At 35.8% G+C, this 19,423-nt stretch overlaps 1 protein-coding gene across 1 annotated transcript in view; it reads left to right on the top strand.

Annotated features, from left to right (window-relative positions):
- The window catches only part of LOC136806868 (ATP-dependent Clp protease ATP-binding subunit clpX-like, mitochondrial), a 33,414-nt gene that overhangs the window by 651 nt on the left and 13,340 nt on the right, over window positions 1-19,423 (top strand). The window contains exons 2-10 of the mRNA XM_067063443.1: window positions 12,578-12,777; window positions 13,427-13,624; window positions 14,128-14,282; window positions 14,760-14,946; window positions 15,233-15,394; window positions 15,723-15,887; window positions 16,396-16,484; window positions 16,837-17,001; window positions 17,368-17,518. Coding sequence (XP_066919544.1) covers window positions 12,654-12,777; window positions 13,427-13,624; window positions 14,128-14,282; window positions 14,760-14,946; window positions 15,233-15,394; window positions 15,723-15,887; window positions 16,396-16,484; window positions 16,837-17,001; window positions 17,368-17,518 — 1,396 coding nt within the window. The 5' untranslated portion in view covers window positions 12,578-12,653. The remainder of the gene's footprint in view (window positions 1-12,577; window positions 12,778-13,426; window positions 13,625-14,127; window positions 14,283-14,759; window positions 14,947-15,232; window positions 15,395-15,722; window positions 15,888-16,395; window positions 16,485-16,836; window positions 17,002-17,367; window positions 17,519-19,423) is intronic.

A 19,423-nucleotide genomic window follows, 5' to 3' on the forward strand; every position in this document is an offset into this window, starting at 1 on the left:
CTAGGAATTTGGTTATTATCAGTTAAGGTTAGTAGGGTTGGCAGTTAGTCACACTAGCGTCCCGCCAAAATGCGTATCAAAGATTAATGCTGCGAAAGCGCTATATTGTTTACTTGACTCTCAAGCAAAAAAATGCAGCGCAAAACTTCCAAAGGGATTCATGAAAAAATAACCCGGCGCTTTTTAATGAAATTAACATTTTCAAAAACTTTGAGAAAACGACCCTCGACATGGCCCGAGAATTCTCGGGCCAAAATTTTTATTGGAATTCGCGTAAAGCCAGAGTATGGCCTGAGCTGGCCCGAGAATTCGGGCCAATTTTTGAAAACATGATTTAAACAGGCGTGTAATTTCAGGACTGAATTTTTTAAACATTTTCTTTGAGCTCAATTTCTCATGAGAAAAACTTGGTTTCTCTTAATTATATTAAATATATGAATGCTGTAAATTCATATAAATATTAAATGTCTTATTTGGTATGAAAACATAGTTATAAATATACTTGGGTGGAAATATTTGCTAGTAAACTGGTCCTGGTTTTAAACTGAAGCGTGTCCACGGGAAGCTCGTAAAGTTTTTTGAGCGATATAAACAAAACAGACAAATCTTATTTTGTACTATTTTGTTTGACTGGACATGCTGAATCAATTTAACATTTAACATGGCCCGAACATGGCCCGAATGACTCGGGTCATGTTCGGGCCAAAAGAATCTGAAAGAATTGATAGGGTCTCTCGGCCCGAAGAGGCCCAAGAATTCTCGGGCCATGTCGAGGGTCGTTTGAGAAATTGCCTAAAATTTGAGCCATAGATGAAAAAATTTGAGCCAAGCCAACCTTGAAAACTAATTTGAAGATCAACTTCCCAAGAAAAAGATCTACGGGGGAGGCGGAACCCACCTAGATCCGCGCACCACCGGATAGGCGGTTTCCCGGAAATTTTGCCTGACCTCAAATAATGGCCCATTTACATATGCGGAATTATTTTTACTTTAGCGTATAAACCAGGCCTTAAAAATCGAAGCGCTGTCTCGGGAATTGAATGACAAATTTTGGTTGGTTGATTTTGGCTGCTGCACGTTTTATTTTGTTTCAAACTTTCAAGTTTTAATTAATTGTCTTGCGAACTTGATTAAGTTAACTCTCATCCTTGTTGTGCAAATACATCCTGTAGATGACTGATGTTGTTTTTTCTGAAAGCTAGATTTCCTAGTGTGACTAACTGGCTCGAAACAAGCACTCTTACAGTGTAGACCTAACTCTTCACACAAAAATTACGGGAAACGCATGTTTGGACTTTGTACCCTATGCTGCACTCAAGTACTTAAGCCAAAGTCCCGCAAAGGCGGGACAAAAATCAGTTTTTTGAAGTTTGCAAAAAAAAGCCACATAGAAGATCTTTCAAATTCAGTATGTGAATAGAGCCAGGGGGGGGGTCATGCAGTTATTATATAAACACTATGACAATTAGTACCGTGGTGGTATATAAACCAAAATTTGGGAAAACAGTTACTCCACCAGTGGACTAACTGCAACATGGGTGGTGCCTAAGCCCAAAATTGTCGATTTTTGTAGGATATGGTGTACTAAGCGAGCACATTTTTCAATTTTTCACTTAAAATTTTAGGTTTTTAAAAATTCCGGAAGCAAAAAAATTCAAAACATTTCTTTCAAAAGTAAAAAAAAAATCACAAAATTTTTTCTTCAATCAAGGCATGAAAGATATTTTAACAAACTTGGAAAAAGATTGAGATATTTAACTCTTGAACGGTCGTTAATAAGACGTACCCAGTAAAATGGTATCAAAAATGAGGAATTCAGTGATAAAATGCCAAATTTGGCACTTTTGGGGGTGGTATACACCAATTTTGAGGGTAAAATCAGTTAGTACACTATGGAATAACTGCAAGGGTGGTGGTGTCTGTAGAAAATGTCCAAAATTGCAGTTACTCCACATAGTGTCAAGGAGTAACTGCAAGACCCCCCCCTGATAGAGCAGTAAAAAATACAACTTTTCTATTTTTCCTTTTTTTTGCAAAAGTTCTAGGAATGAAAATAAAGGGATAATGATGATTGAATACTATCCATATATCTGATATACTATCCATTGATGACCTGCGGCACTATCGTAAAGCTAGAATCGCTTTGCGTACTCTTTGCTTGAGAAAATGATTGACAGATTGAAGTTCTCACCCGCGCTGGAGTTCGCGGAGCGTTCTCGGCTCAATCCTCGGACCGCGCTAAAAATGGTAGACTGAGCTGTGGTAGATCAGTTCGATGGAAGTTGTTGGAATGTTTACAAGGCTCTTGACAGAAAATCGTTTTTTTTATTGTCAATGATGACAGTGCGGTTATTAATTTTGTTAGATCTGACAAATTGATGTTTGTAAGTGCACTTTATAGTTTTGATTCCCATTGAAGAATCATATTCTGGTTTTCATGTTATTAGATGCTGGTTTAGAGCTTTAGGTCTACACTGTCTTATCTTTTGTGATTTTCTCTTAATACAGTCTGGTCTGTAGTTTGTACAATATAAATAGCCGTCAGAAACACTCTCTCGGCATGAATCCGTGGCGCAGTGGATAAGGCATTGGGTTTCAAAACATCGGAACTTTGCATTTAGTGGGTTCGAATCCCACCGGTGGCGATCTGTCGGTAAGTCATTCAGTAAGTTAGAAAACATAGAAAATAACTCACATAGAACCAGAAAGTCAGAAAAACTACAAACAAGAGACTGGAAAGTACGAAATAAGTCCAGATCTGTCTTTCGTCTTTATGAAGAAGCCACGACCGTTGAGTTGCAGGATGACAGATGATAGTAGACAACGGAAAAGGCCCACACAACAAGCAAGCAAGGTCAAGGCCGTCAAGGCCCCGATGATCCCAATAGCTAAGGCTTTGGGTTGCTGCAGCTGTGGTTTTAGTCAGTTTATGCTAGCTTAACAGTATGAAAACTGTAGTAAGGAATCGCTGATGTAATAAACACTAGTGTTAGTTAACAAAATTGGGTAATTGCACCAAGGACCTACCTACCTTTGATTACCTTTGATGTGTTTCAGCAAATTCTCTGCTCACTCAACCCGTGGGGTCCGGTGTTTGACCATTTCAACAATTGAATTCGAGTCAGCCATCCTGTAAAGGGAGATAGGCAGGGAGCAATGGCTGGTTGGGAACATCTTGGAGAAATTGATCAAGTTGTTTTTTGAAGGAATTTTTGGAGCATTTGGTCATGTCACATATTTTTCTTGGTAACACATTGAATAGTCTTGGACCGGTGTCTGAAAGGCAGCTCTTCCAAATGTTCTTGTTCCTTGTATTCACTGGTTTGAGGTGGCATTTTCTTCCCAGGCGTTGGTTTGCATATGAATAAATACCACCTTCCCCTTCACCATAGTTAAAAAATTTGGCACCAGTTGTTCGATTATACACCATGTATATATAATTTGGTATCTTTTGCGTCTTCTCTCAAGACTGTACATATTAAGGTGTTTGAGCTTCTCCCAATAATTCAAATTGGGTGGAAGTTCGGTAAGTGTAAACCGCAGGTTACAGGTTGCAGGTTACAGGTCACAGGTTACAGGTTACAGGTTACAGGTCACAGGTTACAGGTTAACAAAACACAGACCGGAAAACTGTAACGCACTCATAACATACAATTCATAACATACAACTCATAACATAAGTTCCTGAAAATATTATATGTAATGGAAATGTAATATCAAAATATGTTAATAATGTTATTTAGAAGACTTAAACAACAAATCATCAACCCCAAATATTGACAACAAATGACACTTAAATTATGTAAATAATGATGTTATCTCAAAGTATGAGGTTTTGTACGCCAAGTAACAATAAAATATTCTTCATGCATAATAGGATGCTGACGCTGCAAGTGGATATAGATTGACAGGTTTTGAAAAAAATAAATACTCCAAGAGAGATGTTTTAGAGGGATGAAGAAGGTGACGTCATTTTATCAAAAATACAAAGCAGGGGATAAAAAAAATATTGAAACATTTATAAAATATAATCTCATTGACGCTATTTTCATCAATTCTTGTTATCATACCCAAGGTGATGCAGGAGATAAAATGAGATATGACATAGTGATTGTGAAATAGCTATTTTCCTGTTAGGGGGCTGTTTAAAGCAAAGGTGAGATCAATATTCGAATATTTCTTTATTCTTTGTATATAACATACGTAACATGCGTATAACATTGAAAAGATAATTTTTTTACATGTGTGATATAGATGTAATATATAATACAAGTATTACAGGTCCGTGTTATACACGGTATAAAACGTGAAATCACATGGTTAGCACGTGGGTAGATTTTTAGCTTTAAAATAGTTCTAGATCAATAAAATACCTTTGGAATTATATTTTTGACATTAACAACTGTTTTTCAAACATTTTCTTTGTGTTTTACAGTAATTGAAGTTGACCAACACTGACCTGTGACCTGTAACCTGTAACCTGTGACCTGTAACCTGCAACCTGTAACCTGCGGTTTACACTTACCGGTGGAAGTTGGATCCCTTTTATAAAGGATTTTTGCAGATACTCCAGTTCTCGCATCAGCTGATCAGGGATCGCTTTGTAGGAGACCATAGCTGGGAGCAGTATTCCAGATGTTGAAGTACCAATGTCTTCCAAAGAGTGATCATTACTGATTTATCTCTGGACTTGAAGGTTCTGTATATCCAGGCACTTATACCCAGGTCTTTCACTGCACTTTTTATTTCGATTGAAGCGGACTCACATTTGCAGCGCAAGATATTGCCTTCATAAGTCTTGTGTCGTCAGCAAAAGATGAGAGAATGGAATGTTTAATCTTTTCGTTGATGTCACTAATCATTACCAGAAACAAGAGAGAGCCCAGAACTGAGCCTTGTGGAACTTCGCTTGTAACTTTCGCTTCATCTGACAGGAACATGTTTATGGAAACTTTTTGGTATCTCTCAGTAAGGAAGGATTGTATCCAGTTCAATAGTTGTCCTTTGATTCCATTGATTTTTAACTTGTTAGCAAGATTTGATGGTCCACCTTGTCAAAGGCCTTGCTGAAGTCAAGGTAGATGAGATATCAGTCTTTCTACATGAGCCAATAGTTGACTCAAGCAAGATCGCCCTGGTCTGAAACCGTGTTGTGTTGGATTGTATAGGTTGTTTTCTTCAAGGTGGGTTTGCAATTTCTCTCTGACTATTTTCTCAAATATTTCAGTGGTAATTGATGTCAGGGCAACAGGTCGATAATTCTCTGGTAAACCTTGATCTCCTTTCTTGAAGATTGGTGTAATGTGGCTTGTTTTGAGAATTTCAGGTGTGATTTCTTTGTCAAAGTTGTTTTGCCATATCATCTTAAGTGGCTTAGAAAGTGATTTCTTGCACATTTTGAAAAACTTTGCTGGCAAGCCATCTGGTCCGGCTGACGAGTTGGCTGGAATAGTGTCAATTTGTTGGATGAAGTCATTTTCTGTGAAAGTAATGTGCTCAAGGGTTGAGGAGTCTTTTGTCTCATTTGAATTCATAAAACTGTAGTCTGTTTTGGGAGTGGTAAATACTGAACAGTATTGCTTTTGTAAGATGTTTGTCATCTCTTGTGAGTCAGATGTTAATTTGTTGGTGGTTGGATTTTTCAGTAGGCCAACTTTAGGTTTAGTTTTCGTGAATCTTTTTGCATATGAGTAGAAGTATTTAGGATTGCTTTTGATTTTCAGTGAGGCATCCAGCTCTGCTTTATCGCGTTCATTTTTTTGGGATTGCTGTAGCATCAGTTCAATGTCAATTACTTATCTTAAAATAAGTGGATGAGCAGATGAGAGACCTAGTTTTCCTGTTCTGTCGACCCCTGCAGATTCCCCAAGACAAGGGTGTCCAGAGATATAAACAGGTATTTTTTTAGAAGTTGCCTTGCCTCTTGGACGTCCTGCACAGCCATACAGCCATTTTTTTCAAGATTTGATGACTGAGCAAACCAAAATGCTACAGCACAGAAAACTGTGCTAGGTTTCTAGGACTATCGTCTAGCTATTTCCGCACTAAAATTCCTTTGCCAATTTTCTAGCGGAAAAAGACCAAGACTTCGGGTAGTTGAAAAATAAGCTTGGGAAAGTTAGACACAGTTAGACAGTTTTATAAGTAAGCACAAGATTTTCCGTACTTTTAGAAACAAACCCTTTCCAATCTAATGCCTGTTAGCCTGGAAAATATAACTGAAAGATTCTGAAGTGACAAGATTCTAAGTGCAGAAATGTTTGTTTTATTCTACAATAAAAAAGTATATGAACAGGGGGGGGTCATGCAGTTATTATATAAACAATGACAATTACTACCGTGGTGGTATATAAACCAAAATTTGGGAAAACAGTTACTCCACCAGTGGACTAACTGCAACATGGGTTGTGCCTAAGCCCAAAATTGTCGATTTTGGTAGGATATGGTGTACTAAGTGAGCACATTCTCAATTTTTCACTTAAAATTTTAGGTTTTTATAAATTCCGGAAGCAAAAAAATTCAAAACATTTTTTTCAAAAGTAAAAAAAAAATCACAACATTTTTTCTTCAATCAAGGCATGAAAGATATTTTAACAAACTTGGAAAATGATTGAGATATTTAACTCTTGAACGGTCGTTAATAACACATACCCAGTAAAATGGTATCAAAAATGAGGAATTCAGTGAAAAAATTGCCAAATTTGGCATTTTTTGGGGTGGTATACACCAATTTTGAGGGTAAAATCAGTTAGTACACTATGGAATAACTGCAAGGGTGGTGGTGTCTGTAGAAAATGTCCAAAATTGCAGTTACTCCACATAGTGTCAAGGAGAAACTGCAAGACCCCCCCCCCCCTGATATGAAAGTCAAAAACTGTCAGAAAGTTATATGTGACTTTAATACAACCAGATCTGTGCTATGGCACAGGGCTGCAAATAAATATTTTTAGTCAATCGGACATCATGTCCGACAGAAATGAAATCCTGTCGGTCAAACTCAAAATCCTGTCGGTCATTCAGTGTATATTTTTTTTTTAAGTTACGGAGAAAGCAAGTAGGTAAAATAAAAGTTACCTTTAAACAGTTTGTTACTGTATATATATAACAGAGAAATTGATTCGATAAAAGTGATCTTAGAAACACCCTTGGAAGTTACGAAGAAAGCAAGTTGATAAAAGTTAACTTAGAAACACTCTTAAAAGTTAAGAAGAAAGCGAGTTGATAAAAGTTAACTTAGAAACACTCTTGAAAGTTACGAAGAAAGCGAATTGATAAAAGTGATCTTTGAAACACCCTTGAAAGTTACGAAGAAAGCGAGTCGATAAAAGTTAACTTAGAAACACTCTTAAAAGTTAAGAAAAAAGCGAGTTGATAAAAGTTAACTTAGAAACACTCTTGAAAGTTACGAAGAAAGAGAGTCGATAAAAGTTTACTTAGAAACACTCTTAAAAGTTAAGAAGAAAGCGAGTTGATAAAAGTTAACTTAGAAACACTCTTGAAAGTTACGAAGAAAGCGAATTGATAAAAGTGATCTTAGAAACACTCTTGAAAGTTATGAAGTAAGCAAGTTGATGAAAATAGTCTTAAAAAAACTCTTGAAAGTTATGAAGAAAGCGAGTCGATAAAAGTTTAACTTTGAAACACCCTTGAATGAAAGTTACGAAGAAAGCGAATTGATAAAAGTGATCTTAGAAACACTCTTGAAAGTTACGAAGAAAGCGAGTCGATAAAAGTTAACTTTGAAACACCCTTGAAAGTTACGAAGAAAGCGAGTCGATAAAAGTGATCTTAGAAACAAAGAAGGTTACGAAGAAAGGAAGTTGACAAAAGTAATTTAGAAACACCCTTAAAAGAGTTACAAAGAAAGTGGGTTGATAAAAGTGATCTTAGAAACAAAGAAAGTAACGAAGAAAACAAGTCGATAAAAGTTAACTTAGAAACACCCTGAAAGCTACAAAGGAAGCAAGTATTAAAAGAATAGGCTAAGTAAGAGACAGGGGTGTAAGAGATTTATTTTCAACTCTCAAGTTAATGGTTTATTCCTTTTTTCATTCGGAAATCATGACCGACACAAAAGATTTTCAGTCGGTCAAATAGCTTTTTCAGTCGGACATTGACCGATGACCGACGCTTATTTGCAGCCCTGATGGCATGATATAATTCCTCACTGAGAGCTAGAATGTAGTAATTGATAATCTCAAAGTTAACGACAATAGTAAAAACTTCCACACTTTTATGAAATAAATCAATCAGTTCTTTACATGGTTTACCCACAAGAAATTTAGAAGGGCAACTTGGCACTCAGTGGACGGAAAAACTGAAAAAGTGATTTTATTTTATCGTGCAGTTGGATTAGACGTATGTTAAAAATTGTCGTGTTTACAACAGCTTCGACCTTTGACAGCAACCCTGAGCAAACATCGACTCATATAACAACCATCATTGAAATGCCGACTTCTAAAGCTGCTTGATTCATCAATAGCTAAAGAAACTTAAACAGCCCCTCAAACATCAATCTATCAGCCCTTGAAAGACCAAACAATTGCAATAAACTTTGAAACTGGCAAATCCAAGTTAAATTCTTTACATATAGCGTGGTCGTGTTACAAAAATACAGGCTGTTTGTAGGGAAAAAAATAATATCTAGCTGAAACTTTCTCCAAACCTTCTCTATAGGATGCTTACAGGGTTGCTACGTCTGCATGAAATGTCTGGAATTAAGTTACAGTCTGGAAATGTCTGAAGGAAATTTGAAGGAAATATTCCTGATCGAAGTCCAGTAAACTTTTCCGAAATGGGAAACTTTCATCTATGCATTTGAAACTTCCAAAAATTTCTGCTCGCTTCGCTCACAACCAATACCGTGAATCATGCTCATTCTGATACTTGTCACGGGCCATGGTTTCAGCCCCCCCCCCAGAAATCTAAAGGGCTCCTAGGCTAGGTTAGGGGTTGGGGGCTAATATTTTGCAATTCTTTGGGGTTACCTATTCATTGGGGGTACTTAGCTGTTTTGATGGAGGCTCCTTGGGGCTGTGTATATTTTCCAAATTGAATATTTCAAAATTTTCAAATTATTCAGTTTTTTTACCTCAGCACCTAGTTTCCCCATCCGATTCTCTTGTTTCTTTTGTTTCCCATCACGTCATCTTTTGCTATATTTTTCAAATGTGATTGTTTTTATTTATAGCCACCATCTTTATAGCATAAAAACAAAGCTTTTCTCATGCGAGTGCGCTTCTCGTGCTAGCATAGAGAAGCTAAAACCTCAGGATAAGAGTAAGCAAACATGATAGCTAGTTGTACCTGGCACCTGAAAATGTCGAAAATTGCACTGTGTTGTATTCATCAATATGGCCTTTCAAATGACCGTTTAATGAAAAACTAAAAACCCTCCCAATGGATAAAGTGTCTGGAAAATATTGCGTATTTGGCTAAAATGTCTAGAGAATTTTCGACATTTTCAGGTAAAAAATATGGAAAAATATGGCTTTTGAGACTAAAATTCTGGAATTTTCAACTTTGCAAACCTGTAGCAACCCTGTATGCCTCAGGAAAAAATTCCATAAAATCCCATTGGTGGAACATCCCTTTTTCTTTTTTCCCCAGCAAAACCTTTTTTAAGGGCAAAATTTTTTGAAAATTTCAACTCATTTTCAGACAATGTCATGTATATATACCATTCGAAAGCTCTCAAAAAATTATATATATAGAAGACTTTTAAACGGGTGTATATAGCCGATTTCATGACCTAACTCAAGATAATTCATGCAGAAGATGCAATTTATGGTCAATTTTAAACCAAAATGTAGTCTGGAGATCCATACTCTCTATTCAAACTTACACCACATACTGTATGGAAAAATTCCATCAGAAGCTACTCAGTGAGAGTATGGTATTTATGACCCAGTTTGAATTTGTTTACATTTGGTTTGAATTTCGTGCCAAAAAAGCTGTTGATAAGGTTAGCCAATCAGATTCGCGCACTTCTAATCAAAACAATAATATCACGTGATTTCAACAATTGTTTAACAGCCAATAGAATTCTGCAACCAGATTTGGCATCTACAAAAATACCTGACTACTCTGTTATTTCTATTTATTATTCGTTTTAACTAAATGTTATACTTCGAAACCACACAAACAGAGTAGACGGGTCTCCCAGCTAACCAAAATGTGGCAAAAAGTGGAACTTGCGCATGAAATATTTTTAGTTAGGTAATGAAATTGGCTGTAACCGTTTGAAAGTCTTCTATATATTTTTTTGAGAGCTTTCGATTGTCCAAAAATGAGTTTGAAATGAATATTTTGAGTTTGAAAACACCCTGAGGGTTTTGCCTGAGAATAAAAGAAACTGGCCAAAAAAGTGATGTTCCACCAGTGGGATTTTGGGGATTTTTTCCTGAGGCATGAGTATCCTATAGAGAAGGTCTGGAGAAAGTTTCGGCTAGATAATTTTTTCCTGTAAATTATGCTAAACGACCCCACTATTAGTATCATTAGGCTTACTGTCATTGCTAGGTACAACAAGCATATATAATTTTTCTTCAAAAAACATTTTTTATAATAAACCTTATGCATTCGGCAAAGTAACCTACACTTATCCAACCTGCCTTCTTAATAGAAGAATGTAAGTCTGGTTTGCCTGTCAAGGCAGGTCAAGGCAATAAATCTTCCTAGCAGCTTTTGCATGATCAATTTGTTTAATAATCACATTATTATTTCCCCATACAGTTAGAGTTAGTTGGTAAGATATAGTTGGTGTCACACAAGATACGGCTTTTTGGACCTACCCCGGTGGGGTGGAGGTCCTATAAATTAACTTATAAATTAACCTTTGTCCGTTCGTTCGTTATTAGCTTTCCTAGTGATTGGCTCATTAGTTTTTTCTGATTTTTTGCACAAAGGTGTGTAACTATAAACCCTCGAATGTGACGGAGCCCGATTTAAAAAAAACAACATGTTTTCTTTGCTCACAAAATCTTGAATATGAAAGAATATTTAAAGAGCATGAAATTTTGGTTTCTAAACGTTTTTTTTATAAGAAACAAACGACTAATTTTAATAGATCGTCCTGGATCGTCACTATTTGTGTTCTGAATGATTGTTTAAATGGTCACATTCACGTAGATATCAATTATATATGTGTTAAATGAATAAACCAGTTAGGTCCATAAAAGTATCACTTGTAAGTTATGTATTTACTGGAACTTTATCAACTTTCCTGATGTTAGCAAAAAGGTTGTTTAAAATCTCAAATTTCATTGTATCATTTTGTCGTAAGTATTCTATTTTCAACTTCAAGAGAGCCAATCTGTTCTTTTTTATCTGACCCACGTGTACTCATTTATACAGTCCCAAAAATTTTTGTTTGAAAGTGAAATGCCTTGTACAGTGATTTTTTAAGGTCTAATGCTGACAATTCCCTTCTGATCACGTCACCCTTCCTTTACATAAGAGAGATAGGAAAAGATAATTGGTGAAAGAATGCTTGAAAAAAACATTTTCATTTCTGGCTGTTCAAAGCAGGGTATCAGAGACTAGACTACTCAAAGTACCTGGTATTTTTCAAAAGCTGTGTGTGATTTTTCAGTACTCGTTTTTTTAGAACTCTGATCTTTCAGTGCTCTGCCACCCAAATCTCCTGAAAGAAGATAGAATTTCTTCACATATACATTTCCCAACATTTTATGACAGGTGGTCGAAATGGGTTTTGTATTTGAATAACTTTAGTACAGGAGTTGTTCAAGTTTTTTTTGGTGCTCTGTTGGCCAAAATTCTGTTTTCTTTAAGCTGTATTTCTTAATAAAACGAGGAGAAAAAAAAAAGAAAGATTTAAAAAGGCTTTATTTGTTCCTGTGTTACTGAGATATTTGCCAGAGCTGGCCAGAGTTATCTATTTTAAGAAATTGATTTTTAGAAAAAGATTCTGAATAGTTAAGGACAAATAGAGACAGATTATCTCATTTGTTTTTGTTACTAAAAATAAATAATTCGTTTTCTAACCGTTTCTAAAATAGAGTTTTTATCTAAATTTGTAATTGCAATGTTACCATTTCTTGAAGTGGTAATCCTTGGTTGTCACTTTGCTAGTTTTTTTTCAAAAGTTGTAATTAGTTTTAAAAATCTCCAACTAATAGATGATGGTTAAAAAGATTAGAGATGCAGATTAACAATCATACCAGACTTCTATATAATTGCTTAACTGTTGCTACTTATATCGATTCAGCTGTTTGAAAATCATTTTTTATGTAACACTATGTCACTCACTTTTGTTTTATCATTGGTGTCATTGGAGTGCTTTTATTCTTGATCATGCTTTCTAATCTAGTTTATTTTGAAATATCAGCTAAGTTTCTTCTGTTGCAATATTCGGGCTTTTAGTGAGTTTGAGTGATGAATGTGTGTTTTATGCTTTTTTTTTAAAGAAAATGTAATGTTATTTTGGATAAAAAGACCAAATTAAAATTTTTAGTAGAGTAATAAAGATAACTTATAATAAATAATGTTTACAAAGTAAGGAAGGATGGTTGCACCATCATTAGCAAGTTGTTCAAATTTCGATGTTCTCTTTCAGTTTTAATAATGAAAAAAGCTAAATGAAAGCTAAGTAACCACGTACAACATCTTGGCTACCATCATCTCAAACCAACATGCATCAGTCTCGTATATTACATGCAACTACAAGAAGATCTTTCTCAGGGCTGGCCAGTAATGCATCTGCAAGGCGCACCATACAAAAACTGAAGCCAGCTGTTTGTTTGGTAAATCAAAAAGGTGAGAATGACCCTAGATTAAATTTCCTGTTTGATAGTAAGATAAAGACAAATCGTTGCACTACAAGATGAAATTGAGAATACATATTTTTTTATAAGAAATCCTAACAGAAGTAAATACACCAACCTGAAATATTTTTCATGTGGTTAATCTTTTTCTGTTCAAAAAGGTTTGGAAGTGGTCAAGTAAAAAAGACGACTAGCTACATTCCACTGCTCCAAAAATCTAAAACACTTTTTGAATCGAATGTTAACAAAACTTCCAAGATTTTATAAAAAAGTGGTTTGGGTGAATCAAAAGCATAATAATTTGCATACTCGAGCCTGGCCAAGGAGTAGACACTTGCTTATAAAAAAAACATGTAATGAAAGAACATTAAAAAGAAACGCTTCAATAGTATTACATTTTTCAGCTGAAACCTTCAAAATTCTTGACTTTTGAAATTATTCTTTTGCCATCAGTTTGTCGTGTTGTGAATCAAAACTGTAGTGATTTCTATGTTCAAAGATGTTATACACTTTCCTGGAACAAGAACTGTTTTAGAAGGCTTATTTCTCTCTCTCAATCTTGAACGGTCTTGAGATAGGTAATGAAACAGTAAGGTTTGGTGTCTGATACAAATTAAGATTATTATATCATAAAACCTTAGAAGCAGAACCAAAACTATCTTGGTCACAGTTGCAATTTCAACGTAGAGCCAAGCTCAGCACAACATGTTATTACTTGGACAGTAGTGACGGTGGAGATAAAACACCTGGCGGTACAAAGGGAGGAGGCGGTGGCAAAAACAGCCAGCTCTGTTGCCCGAAATGTGGTGAACCTTGCACTCATGTGGAAACTTTTGTTTGTAAGTATGAAATCTTCAGCTGATGTATGTCAAAAGAGTGCCCATAATAATTAATAATCTACAATCTGTGACTAAATATTGTGGCAAGATTTCCCTTTCCCCTAGTATCAATGTTGATGGGTGGAAAGGTTGGCACCATGGTCAGAAAGAGCTCAAATCAACACTGATATTAGGACGGAAAGAATTTTTCTTCTTGTATCATTACATATTTTGTATCACCGATTGTAGAGTACTAGATTCTATTATTTGTTGTTATTATATTTCTTTGTCTTGCCTTGATAATCGAAAGTAAGGGCAGTTATTTTTAGTTATTTGTCTACTGCTTGTTCATATCTTTTGATATAAGCGAAACCTCAGATCAGCCGAAAGATATTCTCGTCTGGTTATTATAAAGCAAATGAAAGATAGGATAAGCTAGCCAGCTATTTCTAAAACCTTGATTTATGAAATTTGTGAATCCTGTCAAATTCAAATTATAACCAGAACTCTTTATCTTTTTACAGCATCAACACGTTTCGTAAAATGTGAAAAATGTCATCATTTTTTCGTCGTCTTATCGGACTTGGATTCCAGGAAATCGGTCAAAGCAGAAAAACCATATGGAGAAACAGAACAGGGTAGCCCGTCTATGCCTAAACCACCCCCTACCCCTAAAAAGGTAAGTCCTGTTATGCTGCCGCCTTGAGCTTGACAGTGCAGCTGTTCTTTATTGTTTTTCAAAGTTTTTTCAGATTATAAAGTCGCTAATTTTACTATAACATGGTATGTTAATAGCGCTCCACGTCGCACACGTCATAATTATTTCATTATTTCAACTAAATTTTGTACGAGTTCCAATCCCACAGTTCATTTCAAAATGATTAGAAAACGTGAAAAGTGAAAGTTATGACCTTTCATTTGATACTTTAAGTAATTAACGTGTAAGACAATCACGCAATGGAGGATGGGATCGCAAGTCATACAAAAAATACATTTGTGCAGATTTGTTTTGGTATTTTTCAGCTCAAATCTATTCCTTTTCAATGTTTAATAAGAGTAAGCTCAAATACACCTCTGATATATAACCCGGTTACCTTGTATAATGTTATTGTCCTTTGCCTTGAAGACTTTCATTTTGATTTTCGTTTTATTTCAGATTTACGAATACTTATCAAAATACGTGGTCGGACAACACGAAGCCAAGCGTGTGTTAGCTCGAGCAGTGTATTACCATTACAAGAGGCTAAGAGTGAATATTTCGTCTGAAGAAAAAGAAGAAGCTTCGAACGCAGCGATGGGTGCAAATTATGAACAGCGAGTTAAATCAATGAGATCCCCGAAAGGTAGGCCAGATTTTAACATGTTTTAAGTGGCATGCTCCGAAAAATTTAAAAGCTTTTAGGCAGCTGGAGAATTGTTTCCACCAAGGGCCATTATGTTAATACATTTTTTTAGTTTTTCATGTCTATTTATGTGTGTCCTGTCCTAGTTGTATGTAATGTTTGTATGTTTGCCTCGTTGAGATTTTGAAAAGATATAGTTGTTCGCCCATTTCCATCCCATCTTTGGAAGTTTGAAAAGAGACTGTCAGAGTTTCGAAGGCTGATTTTTCTTTTTCTAAACACGCAGACTTTCTGCAACTGGCTCCAGGATATCAAGGTGGCGCCGGTGGCGACATGAAAGAGCCACAGAAGAAGAAAACAGAAAGCAATCCTTTCGAAGAGAGTGATGATGCAGAACCAATCAAAATCGATAAAAGCAACATTCTGTTGTTAGGGCCCACTGGATCAGGTACTTTCCTCGTAATAATTTACTTCCAACAAAATCTTATCCTATATGGCAATATCCCTTTGTTAGGTCCTACTGGATCTGCTCCTCCTCGCGTTTAACATCCATAATTAAAGTGGATACCCTTTTGTTAGGATTCACTGGATCAGTTACATATCTCAAAGTTATTTGCTTCAATTCAAAAAAAAAAGAAAAAAGAGATGATTTTCATACATCTCGAGAAGAGGTACAGCTCTAATGGTTGATTTCGACATTTCAGAAATTCTGGAAATGTTGATTCTTTGTTAATCTTTGAAAGGTTCAGCTCAGTGATTTTTGTTTCTTTTCGCAGGTAAAACACTATTAGCACAGACGATTGCCAAATGTTTGGATGTACCTTTTGCTATTTGTGATTGTACTTCGTTAACGCAAGCCGGCTATGTTGGTGAAGACATTGAATCTGTTATCACTAAACTGTTACAAGATGCCAACTACAACGTAGAGAAAGCAGAACAAGGTAATACCAATGAAGTATAAGCCCAAAGGGCTAGAATCGAACCTTTAGCCTTAAAATATGCGCCGTATTTTTGACGACGGATTGAATCTAGCGATTCCTTTGATATTACAGAGTAATATCTGTTTCTAAATTTAGGTGTAAATTTTAGTTTCAATCTGTCATTTGTGTAAAAACCAGGCGGACCGCAGGCCGCGTATTTTTGGTAGGATTTGGTTGGCTTCAAATCCTACCAAAGAGATTCGATTCTTGCCCTTCGGGCTTTTACTTCATTGGGTAATACACCTATCAACTCTCAATAGAGCAGTCGGTTTACGAGGAGTAAGAAATTCAATAAGAAATTCAATATTCTTTTTCTATGAAAATGCGATTGTAACGGCATCAACTATTTGACGCTATTCCTTCATGGTAAACTCGAACCCAGTTTCCTCATCATGCTTTAATAATTGATAGTTGTATTTGTGTTAAATGTTGCATATTGGTCGTGCATATCCACTGTTTTGCAATTCAGGTATTGTTTTCTTGGATGAAGTTGACAAAATCAGTTGTGTTACCGGTTTCCATCAAGTTCGAGATGTGGGTGGTGAAGGTGTGCAACAGGTAATCCCGATTTCCCGATTTTTTCTCTTTTTTATTACATATTCTTTGTCAAAGTTGAACCCGACCATACTCCAATAATTCTTCCTTTTACTGTCCTATGAATGGATTTAGACTCTTAACCTATTAAATGTCATCATTCCGTAACTTCAAATTTTGAAATATTCCAAATTATGAAATAAATGTCAATCTGGACTTTATTCAGTCTAGCTAAACAACTGCATGAACTGCGGCTCTCATACCACAAATGGCAAATGAATCAAGATAATGGTGATTTCCGATTATAGTTTCGGTTAAAATAAAATGTTTCGGACTCGCTATTAACCTAACTCATTTCCCATTACTTTTTACACAGGGATTGTTGAAAATTTTGGAAGGAACGGTTGTGAACGTCCCTGAACGAACGATGCGCAAGATGAGAGGAGAGAGTGTTGCTGTTGACACTACGAACATTTTGTTTGTCGCTTCTGGTGCATTCACAGGCCTCGAAAGTATTGTCAAAAAACGAAAGTCTGACCGAGTAAGCTATCATACACTTCTTTTTATCAGAACAATTCTTTAAGAACGGCGAGGCTCAGAAGATGCCCAGAAATAAGAATGATTTAAGAATAAAATCTGGGGATATGTAATCACATCAAGCGTCAAACTTAAACACCCCAATTTTACTTACGAAAAGAGAGTCGGGTCATTAACCAACCCTTGAGTAGTTTAACACTCGTGTATGAATTAGGTGCAAAACTATTGTAATTTTGAGAAAAGAAAGAAGAAGAAAAACCAATGCTTAAGTTCTTCTGTTTATGCAAACTCTATACCAAAAGTCAGAAGTTCTTTAAATATTATATTAAAAGTAAAGCTTAAATTAAACTTTCCCACTTATCCCACTTAGGTTTTAGGTTTCGGTCCTCAGCACACACCTTCTACAGACCTCGCAGAGAAGCTCGACTTGGATGAAATCATGAAAGTGGAATCGAAGGATGAGCTCAAAGACCGAGATGACCTCTTACAGGCACTTGAAACACAAGACCTCATCAATTTCGGTACGTCTTGCAAATTATTGATGTTTAAACTTCAGAGCCTAAAATTAATAACAAGTTCATAATTTGCCAGTGTATTTGTCACCTCTAAGTTTTTAGTCACATACCTTCTAGATCAGTATCTTATACATTTTTCGAGTTTCCGCCGAATAAGAATCGAATCTACAACGCGTAAATTATGAGGCAATTCAGTTGAGTGGCTTCCCCTCAATGAGTTATACCTAATAAGTGTCTCCCTGCTAATCATTAAAAAAAGATGTACTCGTGACACTCTTAATCCGCCCCCCCTGTTTACTAATTATCAGGATTTTTGTTATAATTATATTTCATTTTTGGACCTACCTCCGGGTACCCCGATGGAGGTCCTATGAATTAACCGTTGTCTGTTCGTTCGTTCGTTCGTTCGTTCGTTCGTTCGTTCGTTCGTTCGTTCGTTCGTTCGTTCGTCCGTCCGTTCGTCTGTTACCAGCTTTTCTCAAGATTTTATCATTAGTTTTTTCTGATTTTTGGCACAAAGATGCAAAATGGCAATGTGCCCAAAACATGGCCGAGTTCGATTTTTGAGAAAATTTTTTTTTCCGGTTGAAAATGCCGGAAATCGCAGTGTTTGCAGATTTTCATTTGATTTTTCCTTATATTCATTTCTATGTTTTTTACACAAAAACATTATTGATAACAATGCTCACCATCAAGCATGATTCAATTGTCAATAAAACTGATTTTTGCGACCAGAACTTTCTATTTATTTTTTCCCTACAACCCTTCCCTGTCCCCCCATCAACAATCAATGATGAATTTATTGCGTTATACATTTTCGCTAAACGCTATATTTTCTGACTGATTTTTTTTCATTTTTCTCCTCGCATTGCTATCTAAAGTCCATTCACGATAAGTGTGCACTCTTTTTTCTTTTACCTATAACTTTTGAAGGAAATCTTCAATCTTTATAAATTTGGTATCGTTGGAGAGATATTTGTGAGTGGAACAATTTGCAATATAATAGTTTAAAAAAAAATTCTAAAAACCAAGATGAAAATAAAGAAGAAGAAAATTAAGATATTGTAGAAAAGTGCTATAACTTTCATTTTCGCTGGAGAGATTCTTTGATCTTAGGAGGTCATCACTGTGAAGAAATTTCACTAAAATATCTATTCAATATAAAGTTATGATACAAAGTTAATAAGTGATTGACCCCAAAAAACAGCAGAAAACAGCAGAAAACAGCGTTTTTAGACGTCAATCAGCTTATAACTTTGTTTGATATCTTTCGACTGAATAAATATTTTTGAGAAATTTTTTCACATTGATGACGTTCGATGATTGAGAATTCACTTCAGTGAAAATGATAGTTATAACACTTTTCTACAAGATCTTCGTTATTTTTTTCTTCATTTTCTTTTCGCATATCAAGGGAAATTTAGAATTACAGCCTTTTAATGAACATTTTCTGTGACAAGATTCCTCGTCTTTTGTATCAAATCAATACAGATGAAAGTTTGCTCTTCAACTCTATCGGGAAAGAAAACACTTTTCCCATATGACCAATTTTTTACAAAAGAATCCCACTGCACATTCATAGAGTGCAGAGGGGGTTGAAGCCCCCCCCCTGAAGGTTCAGCCCCTCCCAGAGATTTAATCCCCACCAAAATTCGAAATAGACAGCCCCCCTACCAAAATACACAAAAAACAAAAATGTTAGAATGGAAAAAATTTCAAAGAATGCAAGGTCTTCATTTTGCATGTCCACACAAGAGAAAGAAATACCAAATGTATAATGTCTTCTTTTGAAATTCTAATCAAAAAACGTCAAATACGACTTCATTTACACAGGAATGGGGGGCACTCAAGGTAAACCTACCAACGTCGGCCCTTAAGGTAGAGTTTCTAGTTCGCTAGTGCCTGGAGGGT

Source organism: Clytia hemisphaerica, unplaced genomic scaffold, assembly GCF_902728285.1.
Source record: "Clytia hemisphaerica strain Z4C2 unplaced genomic scaffold, Clytia hemisphaerica genome assembly, whole genome shotgun sequence".
Classification (NCBI taxonomy): domain Eukaryota; kingdom Metazoa; phylum Cnidaria; class Hydrozoa; order Leptothecata; family Clytiidae; genus Clytia; species Clytia hemisphaerica.